This window comes from Brachyistius frenatus, unplaced genomic scaffold, assembly GCF_029030835.1.
Source record: "Brachyistius frenatus isolate BFR_SWC_R1_liver_20210118 unplaced genomic scaffold, ASM2903083v1 Contig_21, whole genome shotgun sequence".
Taxonomy (NCBI): Eukaryota; Metazoa; Chordata; class Actinopteri; family Embiotocidae; genus Brachyistius; species Brachyistius frenatus.
The window spans coordinates 5,073,738-5,090,943 of NW_027210620.1; the positions used below are offsets into that span (position 1 = coordinate 5,073,738).

Genomic DNA, 17,206 nt, shown 5'->3' on the forward strand with positions numbered 1-17,206 from the left:
TCAAAATATGTTTCTGAAAGTGCAATTTGACCTCCCTCATATTTTCCTCAGGCTAACAATTGTCAACAAGCACCTTTATAGTATCATACATGACAGTCGCAAACCAAGATGCACTCATTTCCCTGGATACGACAATGCATGTGTTTTTACTTCTTTATTAATTGCTCTGGTTTCTTTTTGGTGTTCTTGAACACATCGTGTGTCAAAGACTATTAGAAAAATCCCTGGATTTTTGTGGTGATAAGGTGACATGAAAAGGATTTCTGCATGCAGTCGAGTGTTTAATGCAAAAAAAAAAAAAGTCTTCCAGTCCAGCAGGACATGCACGCTGCTCATCTAAATCAGTTTTTAATTAGCAGATCCCAGTCTTTTTGTTTGTTTTTGTTAATCAGTAGATTCAAAAAGGTCCATCATCTGTTTTCGGTGTAACAGGTCTGACGTCAGTGACCGAGTCTTGACTTTTCCCTCTTGCTTTTGGGGAGGAAGTCGGTGGCAGCGACAGACTCCTTTTTATCGACAGCAGCCTGAGGATCTCGCCCACCTGAGACTCGAGGAGCGACAGTCGGCCGCTCAGTATCTGAATGTCTCCCTTCAGCTCCAGCTTGGCTTCATGCAGCGCCGCTTGAAGCACAGCTTGTTCAGACACCGGCTGTACAAAGGAGTGCTTGAGGGAGACCTCGCTGTAAACCCCGAGGCTGTGCTCGAACGGATTCCTCTCCAGCGGGCTCTTTTCCATGGGGCTGCGCTCAAAGGAGCTCCTCGACTCTCCGGCTCGGTCGATGCGGAGATCACTCTTTGTAATGCCACTGTCGCAGGAGTCCGTTTTGTGCAGGGCGCTCGTTTCCTCTCCTGCACTGTTGCCGCCCTCTGCGCTCCCCGTCTCTCCGGCTTCCTCGGACTCCCGGTTCTTGTTGGAAGCTGCCAACTGTTCCGCGGACTCCGATACCTTCGGCCACTCCTCCGCTTTCTGCGTCTGCTTGTCTTGCTGGGCGGCGGGACGCGCTGGTCCGGCAGACGCGGCGTTTCTGAACTTCGCCCAGCCTCGGGTGCTTTGGCTGCCACCGCCACCCCCTGCAGGTCCCTCTCCACCCGCACCGCTGCTACGTGCGGGGCTGTCGACCCTCTGACAAAGGTGGCGCTCTGCAGAAGGCTTCGACTCCACCACTTCTCGGGTGGAGCTTTGCTCGGGCTTTTGAGCTTGGACAAAAGCTTGTGCAGGTGCAGCTATGATGCAGCCGCTGCCTGCACTCCCCTCTCCTGTTGTAATGAGTGAGCTGTACTCCTGCTGCTGGGAGGATACAGGCTGAGCTTGAGCGTAAGAGTTTGAGTCGGCGTGGTGGTGGTGGTGGTGGTGGTGGCGGTGGCGGTGCTGCAGTTCCACCTGCACGCAGTTATGATCCAAGTAAGACTCGCCGGGTGTTTGAACGTCTCTCTGCTGTCTGAACCTCTGGAACAACTTGCGAACAGGGTGGTCTTCAGGGATGGAGAGAGCCACCTCGCTCCTCTGGCGCTCCTGCTCCCGCTTCACATCAGCAATCTTTCTGAAGATGATCTGCGAGAGGGAACGTGTGCGCATGAGGACAGTGATGTGGGATACACACAGCAAGCCACATTTAAATCAGAAGTTGTGCCACATTTACTGCCACATACTGTCGCGCTCTCCTCGGGTAAAACAGAATGTACATATACAACGCAACTTTAAAGGAAGAATAGCCTCGGGAGCTGCAGTGTGTGTGTTGAAATATTTACAACTTGAAAGCAACAATGCACAAGGGAAACCGTTAATGGAGCAATAATTCAACAATGTAACGAAATCTCAGCCCTGATGCTGCCTAAATTCCCTCCAAAAACAAAGAAAAGAAATGCTGATCAACTTTTAGCTCCCTTTCTTTTCTTTCCTTTTCATTTTAAATAAATGTCATTGATATAACAGTGACATTAACTTTCAATATAACAACTTCTTATGTTCCTGACACAAATATGTCTAAATGTTCAAATTATTTTCATCTGTGAAACAGTTATTCCCCTGAATCACAGATTAAAGCAGGCACCACACATGATATAATTAAATATTCATGACAATAATTGGGAGGTTTTTTTTCTACAAATGGCACTACTATTCTATTAATGGTTAAGTCATGGTTCGAACGTTGGTTCGCCCCTGAAAGTGACCTGCAGCTTCCTCTTAAAGAAACAAAATATTGTAATTATGTCTAGTGTAAATGTAGCATAATAATACAATGCTAAATGTTTAGAGGTCAACTTTTTATTATTCTTATGTCAACCCTTAACCCGTCTGTGGCTGAATCTAAAACTGACTGGCTTAGATGTGATGTTTACAACCAAAGTTTGGGACTCAGCTCTATTAAGTAAAAGTTTCTTTAAATAATCTCGGTACAGATTTTGCTGAGCTGTCGGCTCGAAGGCACTTTTATTTCGTGCTCATGCAAGTAAACTGAATACATAACGGTAAAAGGGGTTCAGAGTAAACTTTAAACCTATGCAGTTTGTCAAGCTGCTCAAATAAATAATGAATGGTTGTATTTTCATTTAATACATTTTAAGTACGTGCCATAAATATTTCAGCATGCAGCCACAATTTACCTTGAAATTGCCGAGATTCACTGACTTTGAGTGAAATCAGAAAATGTGATTACATAAGACGTCTTATGAGAATGTTCGACTGGATGAGAAAAGTCTGAGGAAAATAAAAGTATACAGCAACTTCAAATGTTACAAAATCCTTAAAAAGCAGTTATTCTTTGTATAAACCTGTGTGAGTGTAAACACACTGTTACGTTGTAATTCTAATACTGCTGACGAGTCAGTTCGGGTTGAGATACAGAGGTTTTATTAAGTAATTATAAGTCTGTTTAAGTCCTTTGTAAAAGTTCATTTTAATTGATAAAAGCTTCTTTCAACTGTCCTGCTGCCTCAGAAGTGTTTCTTATAAGACAGTCCTTAACAAAGAACACAAGTGGCACATGTACTGGGTTGACTTTGAAGGGAATATCCATTAAGAATTTATGTAATGTTGTTCCTTAAAGGATAATATTACAGCAGTGTATAAGGAACTTAGTTTCAAGGCTACATATCTCAATGCCTCAATGGGATTAATCTGTATAGCCCGAAGAAGCTCTATCAAATATTAATGAGTCGTTGTTTGGACCGGAGAATTCTGTTCAGTTTTTCTGTGTTTCACACAAATCTTTTATAATTGGCCTTTAGTCAAATGAATGTTAATTGGTGGAATGTGCACGTGCAGAATTATTTTTATTCATTCAATAATTTCTATCATCTATAATCTATTACTTTTATGTAAGCACTGTCAGAAATGGACATATACGTTTTTTTTTATCTTGTTCCAACTCTTTATTGAAGCTTTCTGATGTTTACATTTCAAATATTCAAACCCAAGTTTGTGTGTGTCGAACTAAGTTTGGCTGCACAGCATTGGTTTGTAATGAAAGATCCAGTGGCGGAACAATACCTCGGTGTTTTCGAGGTTTAAGTCCTGTTACACCTTTACCGTGTCTGACAAAAGCCTAAAATATCCAAACAAATCTTGAAATGATCAGTTTTTTTTTTTGGTATACCTGCTGAATGTTTTACCTGCTGCACACTGATGGCTAACTGGAAAGAAAAACAAACAAACAGTGTTTCAGTCATTTTTACCCGTTTTCGCAGGTTACAGGTGAGGATGAGGTTTCGGGAGAACGTGCTGGCGAAAGCCGTGTAAAACTCCAACACCCTCATCAGTGCGTCTCTCCTGATGACGTGCAGATCGCAGTAAGTCAGGGCTCGCACGTTGGCACAGGCTCGAGCCGGCGTGGTCTCCTTCCAGAACACGTCTCCAAACACATCGCCTTTACCTGGACGAACAAGACAAGAGTCTTACATTCTCTGACATGAATATGAGATGAAAGTCACATTTACACACACCCCAGTCACACCCATAAACATAAAAAATAAAATGAAATGAAATGTAGAATTATAGCAGGAATAAAAGTAGCGCGTAACATTCAGGTCGTATCAGTGAAAATTGGGTTGAAGAAAACATTCACGGCCGGATCACAAATTCAAACGACAATCTCCGCTCTAGTTTCATCATTGCCAACAGGCACATATAAAAAAAAAAATAAAAAAAACCGGCTCAGTCTATTTCATAATATTGCACAGGATTACCTAGTATTGCGATGACCTCGTCGTCCTGGATGACTTCGAGTGAACCAGAGACTACGAAGCAGAGCGTGTCGACGCTCTCTCCGACATGGAAGATGAGGTCTCCCGGTGCGCAGTGTGTGGTCTGAAAGTCCACAGCGAGAGAGCGCAAACAGCCGTCGCTCGCCAGACGAAACGCCGGGTGCTCGTTGAACACTTGTCTGTTGAGGTGGACGCAGATGTCTGCGCGCATGTCTTTAGGACAAATGGAGAGCACCTGAGAGAGTATGAACAGATTTTACATAAAAAAAATTTTTTTTAAAAAGTGGCCTGTTTAAAGACAGTGTGTAACACCTTTCTACCTGTTCATTTACCAGATATTACCAGACACTTTAATGTATAAACATAAAACTGCAGAGATATTAAACCTGTAGTGAGTTAGTCACAAGAACCATTTAGTGGCAAAGATGCGTAATCTTTACAGTCCTGATTATCGGCTTTGAATACAATGATCTTTGACTGCCAGCAGTCAAATCTCAGATGTCTGAGAAAAGAGAGTTTCTGATTGAATCTGAATTACTTCTCGACACAGATTTGCTTTTTTTTTTTATTTTTTTTAAACCCGAAATAAATATCAGCCGATGGTAACATTTCATTAGGTAGTTAGTTAAAGGCAAAAGTGACACTAAGAAAAGTTTAAATTCCAGCAGACAGGGATAACTTTTAAAAGGAGTGTGTAGGAGCCATGTATTTGATTTGAGTTTAAATGTAATAATCCCCTCATGTACTGGGGGATGTATGGTGAAGGCAGAGACTGGCTACAGGGAAGTTCATGCTGTAATCACGTGTAGCTGATGGGGAAACAGTTTTTTACATGTTTTAAATTGGAAACTTATTGGAGGTGACTGACAAGATGACATATGGACACTGGTGAGAAAAAAAAAAACATTGGTAAAGACAGGGTATTGGTTTTTTTTACGAGCACCTGTCTAATCATTTCAGTAGCAGCAAAAGTCAGTAAAAAGTCGATATGATGAATCTACGCTTAAAGCCTGCAACTTCATAAGCTTAGCTTAGAATTAAGACTTGAAACAAGGGAAAATACTATTGACTGACTGTCAGCAAGTAACAGACAGTGCAAGAAGTCGCTACGCTTGGCCAAGAAATAGTTTAACACATAAAAACTATGAAACCACAATGACAACATGGTAATGAGTGAGGTTCAGAGATGCAGGTAGCCAGATGTTTTTTCCCTGAACTGGGCCGGTCGACCTGTTATCCCCTGACTCTGGTCTTTATATTAAGGTATTAAACTGGGCAAATCGGCTGCTGACTGTCGCCTCCTATTTATCATACACACATCTAACTCTCAGCTAGAAAGCAAATAAGTGTACTTTTTAAAATGTTGACTATTCTTTATAAGGTTTTAGAGGCCAAAAATCCCACCAAGGGGTGACTTTATTTTTTTAGCTGTGGCAATATCTCCGAGATGCTGAGAACAAACCTGCCTGCCAAGCACCTTGGAAAACTGCGAACTGATGCCGTTTTAAAAGCTAACAGTGCACACACTAACTACTGATGTAACTTAGTTTTGTTCTTATTAGTGCATTTTGTATGGAGTAAATAAATAAATAAACACAACGCATGCAGTTGTTTTGAAACACCCTGACTTAAAACCTTTCCACAGAACTGTATATATCATGAACACTTTAGAGTTTGTTATTAAAACTGGGTCAATTCATAATCATAACCACTAGCACTGCTGCTACAACTACCACTGCACACCTTATCTGTGTCAATGCCCTTAGACATGGCCCAGGTGGAGACGATGAAGTCCATGACCCTCTCGCTCAGACCCTTGGGAACCTGATAAAGCTTGAGGAAGTCACGCACGTTGTTGAGCATCTCGTGGTAGCGGTTTGTGTTGGTGTACATCTGCTGGAAGATGGTGGTGACATTTCCAAAGATGGTTGCATAGAGCAGCGCTAAAACAGAAGAGGAAGAGTAAAGTCAGATAACCACAGGGGAAAAGCATCAATACTGACATGAAGGGCAACAACATGAAAGGAGAGGAAATGTTTTTTTTTTATTATCTATTAGGATTTTGGTTTGTATGAAGATCTGAAATGCTTTTAGGTAAAAGTTAATTATATTTATAGAATATGTGTTCCTAAAAACATTCACATATTTAACCTCAAATAGATTTGTGGTTAAATATTGGTTAAATTTATGGATTATTAAGACTTTTTTTTGATGGATTGTATGCATGTATGCAGGTTTTTGAGGATAAAACTCTCAAAAATAACATTACACAACTCTGCACAACTTAATTTTTCATTCAAGATTCACCAAATATCAAAATAGTTGGTTAATAAATTCAGAGATTCTGAAATATGCATTTATAGCAGTTTAAAGGTTAATCAACGTAAAGAATCCCCAAAAACAGATACAAAAAAGGGGGAAATGATACGAGAAGGATACCCACACTTTGCACATTGCCTGTCAGAGCTACTGTTTAATCATTATTTTTTTTCAGCTCATGAAATAAAAACTACTTTACGGTGTCAGTAAAGGCTTATTTCTAATGTCTGCTGACTGTAGGGTTTGTGTTTACTTATTTTTCCTCATCAGCCAATTGTGTCATTTGTCAAAAGTTTTGCAAATCAACTGATTTATCCATTAGTAGCATCTCATTGATGAACCTTTAATCACATCATTATAAATATATAACTTAAAAGAAAAATAATTTTCTGATAATATTGAGCGTTTTAGTTTTATAGTGAGAGGGAAATAAAAGCCTTTACGATAGTGTTGTTCTCTGTTTTACATGATGCTGTAAGAGTAATACAAGCATAAAGGTAACAATAATATTTCACCGATGGTATTTAACGATGGTTGAGGCTGTTCAGAGCAAATAATGGAATTTTTTTTACTTACTTTTTATTTGACCGATTACACAATACAAAGTATAGCAAAGTGCGGCTCACTTAAAAACACTCATGTAGTACTTAGCCACATACACGCAATGATCGGTAGATTAAGTCTTTACAATGTAATTTATAATGCACATTTTCTCAGTAAGCGTGCGATGCTGCAGTGACCTCAAAGAGTCAGTCAGCATCTCTTATCGTGAGGTTTTACCCACTCAAGGAGAAAACATCGTCCCCGGTCGCCACAGCAGGATCACAGAGGTTAGGATACATATCTAACGTGATGGCTCATTGTCCATTTACTACTCTCGAGCCTACAGGCAAACTCTCCTTTTCTTCTGCCCCTCTCTCCCCTCACATAATTACTGTATCTGTAGCAGGAGATTTCGGCGGCCATAATTGGAGGCGACACTGCAGTGTGACTGAGTGATCGTTGTGATCGAGGCACCATCCGAGTAATGGGTGTTTACTTTCGGAAGTCCAAACCTTAAAGCGTGGCTGTCACTTTCTGTGTTCTCACTGGTTTTATTGCATCACTTTACATGCTGTTTTAGAGGAGTGGGCCAGAGGTTAGGGCACGAACGCGAGCTACGATGGAGGTACTGTGGAGGCAGTGACACTAAAGCTCTATCTACAGCGGGTGATGAAAATAATACACCGGCTGGCATAAAAATAGATACTTCTATTTTTGTTAAGCGGTTCAATGTAATATTAATGAGGTTGATGTGACCTATTGTTTAAGATATAATGGATATAACTTCATAAAATATACCTCCTAGTTTCTTTTTGGGGCGGATACACATTCCTTTTATGAAATAAACATTTGCTGTATTTAGATAGATAGATAGATAGATAGATAGATAGATAGATAGATAGATAGATAGATAGATAGATAGATAGATAGATAGATAGATAGATAGATAGATAGATAGATAGATAGATAGATAGATAGATAGATAGATAGATAGATAGATAGATAGATAGATAGATAGATAGATACTTTATTAATCCCTGAGGGAAATTTTTATGTTAAATTTATGTGAGAATGTCAACACAGCCCTAAATTAAAGATAGTTTTACTGTTATATAAAGACTATGATATGAAATGTCTATATGTGTTTGTAATGCTACACAATCATAGCGCATAACATGCTTCTTTCTTGTTACACAAGACGATACAAGCTTCATTTTGAGCTAATTTATAGTTGTGTCCCATTAAAAAGTGAAACTCAACGTCACATAACATTCAGAATGTAAATAATACAGTACTCTAAATGCTGAAAATGTAAAAGGACAATCAAGTATGAGTAATAAAGAAAAAAAATGTTCTTAATGTTTAAACAAATTATTAAAAGCAGAGAAGAGGGGTCAAACAATTAGAGTATGACTGAATTAACACATAAACAGTTCTTTTGTGATGTGATGACCAACCTTCAGACAGACACTCACAGAGCAGGCTGTGATGGGCGCTGAACATGTCACTTTCTATCATCGACAAAGCTGAGTCCTAAACTCTCGACTGCGGTTCAGGCTCCGAGGCTGCAGCTAAATGTGAATTACATGACCGGAACGAAGAGAAGGAAATATTGGCTGTGGATCATTTAACCGTGTTAAGGATAAAGTTTTATTTATTTTACTAAAAGCCAAATGCTGTCATCATCAAACAATAATTTAAAACAGTAGTTCAATGTCTTGATTTCTACTTCAGCCCTGAGCGAGAGTCCCGTAAGTCTGTGTGATCTAAACCTGACACTTCCGTACCGTTTATAGCGGTCTCACAAAGTGATCCTGATTACAGCTGTGAAGTAATATTAAAATGGTGAAGGGTTGTCCCTGACGTCCTGACTCTGCAGCTCCCAGCACTGGTGACTTCTAGGAAGAGGACGGCACAGAAACAAGGATGTTTTTATCAACTGCAATATAATAACCATAAATTTTACTATAAACTTTATCTATATATTTCATATTTTATACTGTAATTATTTATTTTAATACTTTCTGAAAGGACATTTGTATGCATTTGATGTTTGCAATGCATGTGATTGGCAATATTGTGCTTTGTTAGTCAAAAACATACATAAATTACAGAAACTATTTTTTTTTTCTATTTTACTAACTGCAGCAAAATTAATTTAAGCGCAGGCAAATACATTAAGTCTTGATACAGTACACCATGAACTAATGTGTATGTATTAATTACAGCAAGTTGGGACTAATTGTGCTGCATATCTGTGAAGACGCTGCCCATCCTGTACAACATCTACAGGGAGCCATATGTTAGTTTGCTGTCAGCTGTTAGATTGCCAGCAGGTTTTTGTAGCACATTATCTCGACTCGCATGCGGATTGTTTAATCTCCTGCAAGGTTCCACCGGCATGTTATGAATGGATGAATGCATGATTGAGATGAAAACAGCGTCATAGGATGGTGTGCTTTGTTTGGTGGAGAGCGACGGGGAGACTGAAAAGTTTCTATTAGTTGTTAATTTCCCCACGGGGACAATAAAGTATATCATATCGTATCGTATCGTATCGTATCGTATCGTAGCTTGTTATTGGGGCTAGAATTTAACCACATTTGGTGGCTCACATGGACTTTGACTTTAAAAAAAAAAAAAAAAAAAAACATAACATTATTCAACATTATTCATATAGAGTTGTCATTCAGAAGTTGGTCTGCAGTGCAATACATGTGCTCAATGTATGGCTTGCCACCGATTTGAGTATTAACTTATAGAGGCTAAAATACTGGTATCCAACCTGGTGTCTGAGTGGTATAAGTGACTGGCATAGTCCAGTAGAAACTGGTTCCCCTTTAAAACACGAGCTATTCTTATATTTTATGAATCAGAGTTGTAGCACATATTGCCTTTGTGCTCTGTGCCACAGAAACAGCAGTAGGGCTGCTGTTCTTTTGCCGCCTACTCAGATTAAATTGGTTGTGCTGAACGACCACTGAAGAAGAAAAACAGTGGTCAGTTTGACTGATGTCTGAAAGCTTCACTGGAAGTTCACTTGACAAGTGAAGGTGGGTGGCGGCTGATGAATTTTGGGTTGCAGCTTCTGTGTGTCTGTGTGACTATATAATGTTGTTACAATTTACCGATCCTTTAACAATCACTCACACTAAGATTATGTTGTTATGCAATATCGGATCCTGTAGATTTGTTACCACTTTAGCTGAAACTTAAGTCCCACTTAGAAATATGTTTATCTTCTTTAGTTTAAAACTAGAAGGCTGTTTTCACAATCATCAGCTGGAAGTGCAAAGTTACTCTGTGCTTGCTGAAAATCGGATTTTAAAGGGCGGACCTACAAGCTACATTTGTGACATCACAAATAGTTTTGAAGCCGTTCCTTCTCTAATATTCAGCTTACACAAACTTGATTTGAAAACTCAAAGCTTCCTTTTCACAAACACTGAAAATGTACTTTGTGCTGAAGTATGAGACATCGTGTGTCCAGCAGTTAAACATTAGAAATTAAATATATTTTCATATTCATAGATTTGGAGATTTCTACTGCGCAGATATCACGATAATTGGAATATTATAATCATCTCAAAACATATCTGAGGGGGAACTTTAACATCAAGACAATATAGCCTCCTTAAAAGTGTAAGAAAGATCTGAAAGGCTTTCTGCAGCCTCTGGAGTAACTCATTAATATGACGGATGTCGACTTGGTGTAAGGTGATCGAGTACTTACAGCCCACCATCATCATAGCCACGGAGAAAATCTTCTCGCCATCTGTTGTCGGGGCGATGTTGCCAAACCCGATGGTGGTGAGACTCGTCATGGTGAAGTAGAGAGAGGAAATGTACAGCGTTTCTTTGTTGGGACCCCCTTCCCACTGGCCCGTGCCGCTGGCGTTGTAACGGTAAGGAGTCCCCATGCTCAGGGCCAGCTGGCAGAGCCAGCTGTCCGTCTTAATGGTGTTGGTGGCCTCGTCGATGACCTCGTGGTCGCCGATGCTGTACCAGATGCAGGCGAGCCAGTGGGCCACCAGGCCGAAGACGCACACCAGCAGCACCAGGACGGCCGCTCCGTACTCCAGGTAGTGATCCAACTTCCGGGCCACTCGGCCCAAACGGAGCAGGCGGATGACTTTAAGGGAACTGAAGAGGCTGCTGAGACCCTGCATAGTGCAAGCAACAGCTGAAATGTGTGATCAAATTTGACACAGTTTTCATTTTATCAACGAAATACAGACGGACATGGAGCAACATGAGCATTCATTTGGAAACACATTTTTATCCACCTGGAGAATACAAGTCGAATATTTTATCTTTTTTTTGTGCTTTGTTTTGCTGCCACTCATCTCCTGATGGAATGTATGGTACGTGTTTTGTTTTTTAGATGCTACAAGCTCTACTATGTTCATCAGCTAGTTGCTAGATTGATTTTCACACCATTTGTTGAAGATAGTGAAGTCCTGGGCAGGAAAATCGAAACAAAGAGCTAAAAGACACTAAAATGTGCTCAACTGTTGAGTAATAATTCTGTATAGTTTTGTCGCTGCAAAGGACACCTTTTATATACAAATGGTAACGTGAACTGCTGTTAATAAAAAAGAAAATAATGATGACGGCAGCTTTAAAAGAAAGACATTATTGACTTACTGGGAAACCAGAGTCCTCTATCCGTGTGGTGTTCCTGTGGAAATTTGAAGACTCATGAAGATGGCTCACTGGAGAAGCATGTGTGAGGACGTCCTTAGTAAAAAAAAATTTTTTTTTTTTAAAAAGCAGTCAAGCAGATATATTTTGATGTTTACAGGTAGTGTGAAGTGCCATGATAGCAAGAAATCAATTAATCCACTGCGTAACTCACCTCGTCTACATGTTCAAAGGCATTGATGATGTCGTAGGGCAGGCAGGACAACAGGTCGATGACGAACCAGGTCTTCATGTAATTCATTCGAATCAGCTTGGCGTCTGATATGACCTCTCCGGATGGACCCACAAAGGTAGTGTGGAAGTTGAGCACGATGTCAATCAGAAAGATGATGTCAACGACACTGTCCAACACCAGCCAAGCTAAATTGTTTTGCTTGGTCTTAAAGGACACGTTATAGGGCACCACGATGGCGGTGTAGAAGGTGAGGATGAGGATGACCCAGTCCCACGTGGTCTTAAAGGTGCAGTAGTGGAGGATGATGTGTGGAGGGGTCTTCGGGGCTTCCTGTTTGTACTGAGGGAGAATGTCTGATCCCAGCTGGAGAGCCTTTCATTGATAGAGCACATTTACAATCATGAGAATCAGATGTAAATCTGTAGATCTTCTATTTTGAAGTAGAGATACACAGACACTGAAAACAGCTTCTTCATTCAGACCCGAGCGATGCTCACCTCAGCCAGTCTGGAGGGCTTGTGGCTGACCTCCGTCGTGTTCAGCGGCGGCAGCTGCTGCACCACGTTGCGATTGTTGGTCAGAGCCCGTGTCAGTCGGGCAAACTTTGTCCATCCTGTCCACAGACAGCAACAGAGACAGTGATCTGCAGGCACTCGGCACAACATCCATTTAAAACGCGACCACATTTTAGTTTTACAGGTGTTCCCAGTGATCAAAACAGAGCAATCTCAGGCAATATAACCTCTATTTGTTCATTTATAATTTGTAACAAGTCATCAGTGAGATGTTGGGAACAGAACTCAGTATTATTGATTTAAAAAAAAATGTGTTCAGTTTGATGCACTGTACCTTTAATTTTTCCAATTTATACAACTTTTCAATCAGTCCTGCATTTCTGTCCTCAAATATGATTAAATTACTTTTATGCAAAATGTCGTCATATTTTTGTTAGATCGTCCACATAATCTGCGGCATGTAGTAACAATATGTTTAAGCACATCCGAGATAATAATAGTGTGGAGGCACACTAGATGGTGTTTCAGTCTTCACTGTAAAACCTGTCACATCCATTTTTTTTTCCCCTCCAAGTACAAGCAGAATTTTCAAGCAGCTCCCTGCCGCATGTGGTCTGACTGTCCTTTGTTCCTGCTTGATGTACGTAAAAGGTCTTAGTGGCACACTTAATCCCCTGGGACTTGGCACTGCGTAGATCCACAGAGACCATAGTTCACTCACCCATGCACACAACACCTGGACAGTTGCATGTCACACAGCAGGAAACAAACGTCTGTGAAGTCGCAGAAACTCATTTATGCTCGAGACTTTTAGCTTCCTTTTACCCTTCAATGATTTGAATTTCTAAATTTGACTTTTTGCTGCAAACACAGTGAAGTGCTTAAACGACATCAGGCTGAACCTGGTTGGTCCACCAGATGAACGCTCACCTCGAGTTGATTCATCTTCAATCGGCTGCTTGAAGAGTGTAATGTCTCTGAAGGTGCAGAGGAAAAGGACCACCTTGTCATTTTCATTTCTGATCGGGGCCACATGCATGTAAAGCCAAATTGGTGTTCCTGTGGGAAACAATCGAAATAAGAGTCGGTCTGGCATTTGAGGATTTTGGTCAAATCTTATGATTCAGTTGTCATACTCACTGTTCTTTGAATAGAGCAGCACCTCATAGAAATTGGACTCATAGTTGTCAAAGGTTTGTCTGATTTTGTCTATAGTCTTCTTATCGGTCAGGTCTCCAAACATAAAACTGCAAAATAAGAGAGAGACAACGAAAAAATTACAAGTGAGTGTGCGATAATATGACTTTTTCCATTAACCCTTGTTAAACAAATAAAAGAAAATATTTTTTTTGTTAAAAAAAAAAAAAAAATTAAACATGTAAAACACTGGTTACTGGTAAGACTCTTTGTGCAAACCACTTAAGCCACTGGACCATGTGAGCAGACTAAAACGCTTCAAATATAACCCCTCCACTGTACCTGCACACTCAGGTCATTATACTACAAACATCATCTTACTTGCATGTGCTGCTCCTGTGCATGACCTCAGCTCTGTGGTACCCAGACAGCTTGCAGAATCCATCGTTGCTGTATACAACCGGCCACTGCACGATCTGTGCATTTCCCAGCAGGAAACTGGTTTCTGAGACAAAACAAAAGAAATGATGATAACAACACGGTGAGGAGGACAATCGCAGCTGTTGATCAACCTTTGGAGATTTGTCTTTAAAACTTGCAGCACAACCAGAGTTATGCAACTGTAACCTCATTGAAGTTACACAGATTTTTGCTGTGTTGTCACCGATTGAAATAAACTGCATATTATATTCCAGATGTTAAATAAACCTACTTTTGAAATTCACCGGTGTCATAAATTAGAGAAAACCACAGCGTAAATGTATGTAAACCCAATTATTACCACTGTTTAACGCTACTTTAGTGGTAATCAGACAAGTCACTGGGCAGAAATAGTTGCTGATAAAATGTTTATGTTGCAGCTTTAATGTAAATTAATTATTGATGAGGAATTGACAAGTTCTTCAGGTTTACAACAGTTTGGACGCAGTGTGCAGTCGCCAGAAAAAACAGTGAAGACATTTTCTACAAATTAAATTGTACAGTCCCTGTTACCTTTACCAAACTCAAAGCGTGTGCAGGTTTCTCTTAAACTTAATGCTTGACTGTATCTGTATTTATAATAAAACCTTTCAATCTCACACACATTCATCCTCAGCTTCATGGATATACTATCCAGATGCCTCCCATACAGACTGGCAATTTGCCAAATGAAATTGTATTAAAGCATTACAAGTATTAGCTTTGGTTGTGCCGTGATGTGCTGCCTCTCTTAAAAATACTGCAAAAAACAAAACAAAGTGAGACATCCAGAATGCTCTATAAATAAAAAAAAAAACTAGAAAGTGCAACTGAGTCACCAGAAGTCTAAATCAAAAATACACAACCCATTAAACGAAATGAAGAAGAGCTTTTTTAGACATGGCTACAAACCCAATCTTTGTTTCCATATTTACTGTTTCACTTAAATGTCTCTGAAGAGACACCATGCGTCCGATCTGTAGCTGCAGGTACAGTGGACATCGCTTGGACGTCAATGTTGAACGTTAAAAAGACATTTAAAAAAAAAAAAAAAAAAAAAAAAAAAAGAAGCTGTAAAAACTTTCATCCCGACTACCCAGGACGTGATTTGAACGTTCAAAGAAGTTGAACTGACATCTCCGTGACGTCACGTGTTTGCAGGGCAATTACATTACGTGTGAAACAATTAATATGGTCTTCTGTCACAAGGTCTACAAATAGAATCTGCCACACTGAAGCTTCAATTTTCTTAACATTATTCATCCATTTAAAAGGACATTTTACTAAAGAGTAGCACTTGAATCATCACAGCAATGAACAATAAACATTAAAATGGTGGTCTTCAGTCTCACCTAAATCACATTCATACAGTAAGAAACACACACACACACACACACACGCTATCTTTAAAAGACACCGCAATCACTATTGCATCTTATTCGGGACGAGAAACTAATTACATAATTCATCAGTATGCAAAAAAAATTCGTTGCCAGGTAGTTGTAAAAATTGTGTAACTTACAAAAGAAGTCTTTGCTGAGTCTGTTTTCTATTAAATGACACACACACACACAAAAAAAGACATTATTTGTCTACTGTAGCATACTAGCCCTGTGGTGTTGGGGAAAAAAAAATTATAATAATAAAATAAAAAATAAAAATCAGCATCACTTTACTCTTGTTTTCATTTTCGTTTAAAAACTCACCGCTGGAGCGCCGGACAATATTCTCCAGAAACGTGTTCTGCGGAGCCACCAGCCCCCTCTTGCCCCCATGCATCGCGGAGGCTTCGGGATAGAGACGCGGTGCTGTTCGGCGGTCGCGCTGGTGTCGACTACCCCTCTCCACCGCGAGTCGAGTTCGCTTACTGAGATAATCGGCATGTCCGGATTGAGGTTTTAAAAAATGAAAGCCTCGTTGCTGAATGTAGATTTCCCCTCAGTATAGATTATTGACGTGGGTAATGTGGATTATCACGCCCAAACTGCGAGTTTCACAGCAAACATTTCCAGCCACAAAGACCTGCATATTCAAAGTCTGGTGTAGTCATGTAAACCGGTTACGGTGAGAAATCACAACATATACAGGCCAACGACGTGGATGAAACTTCACTTGCAAAAAAAAAAATAAAAGAGCCGTTTCAGATAGGCTGAATAAATATTGAGCAAATTTTACATAACTGTCATATCAGCCCCGCTATCTATACACTTTACAGTATAGAAAAATAAGACCTTTATTTTGAAGGAAAGTCCATTGAGTGTCCTGGTGTTATTGTCTCTGGCTTCTCAGATGGACTGGTCTGAAATTTCTGTTGATAAACCTAAAGTTTGATTTTGATTCGTGATGGGTTGTTAAAGTTTGAGATTTAGTTGTATGTACTTGATGTGATCCTATGATCAAAGTAGGTTACTTTTAAAATCAAATAAATGGAATTATTTTTCTTGTGTGCAAGGAAATATACAGGAGGCTATGGTAATGTAGCTTCAATCTGATTCAAATATTTCAGTGTGATCTTTTACTGAAATATAATGCACTACAGATTAAATTACCTGGCAGTACTTTTTTGAACTGATCAATTAAAAGGTGGCATAACGAGTACATTTACCCTTGATACTTGTTATTGTCCTTGAGTACAATTTTGAATGCAGGGCATTTACTCGTAATGGCATGTTTTATATTGTGGGATCTTTTTAATTTTGTTTTAGTTCAGTAGCCTTTAAGCAACCTGGATACTTCATACAACACTGCATGTCAATTTAAGCAATAAGGCATTGTGATAGACTTAAAAAATAATCGGTCATTTTATGGTTCACAACAAGGGGTCTCAATGTGTGCATTATCGCAGGCAAAATCTACCTTTAGTAGGCTAATGCTTATTTTTCACCTACAGGTTTTTCCAACGCCCACATTGAGCATATTCAAAAATATGGAGTAAACTTCTAAATGCATGACTTTAATTTGTTTACTTGTCATTTTTAATGTAAATACATTAGACTACCAGCGTGCTTCATCCACCACTAGCCATCTTACCTGTAGGTAAATAACTCACCTCTGGCAAAATCCATCACACAACAATAACATTGTTGTCTGTGTTTCTTGGTTGTTTGCATATATATATATATATATGTTGACTGTGTTTCTTGGTTTGTTT

General features: G+C 39.7%; 1 protein-coding gene across 1 annotated transcript; it reads right to left on the reverse strand.

The window, feature by feature from the left end:
* Positions 1-393: 393 nt before the first annotated feature.
* Positions 394-16,496, reverse strand: LOC138619828 (voltage-gated delayed rectifier potassium channel KCNH5-like). The gene is made up of 12 exons (XM_069696624.1): positions 15,762-16,496; positions 13,978-14,101; positions 13,600-13,706; positions 13,390-13,518; positions 12,442-12,557; positions 11,924-12,316; positions 11,713-11,805; positions 10,799-11,228; positions 5,947-6,146; positions 4,186-4,438; positions 3,676-3,872; positions 394-1,552 (listed from the first exon to the last, which is right to left on the reverse strand). The coding sequence occupies exons 1-12, from the start codon at positions 15,832-15,834 to the stop codon at positions 398-400; spliced, it is 3,270 nt and encodes a 1,089-aa protein (XP_069552725.1). The 5' UTR covers positions 15,835-16,496; the 3' UTR covers positions 394-397.
* Between the last annotated feature and the right edge of the window lie 710 nt (positions 16,497-17,206).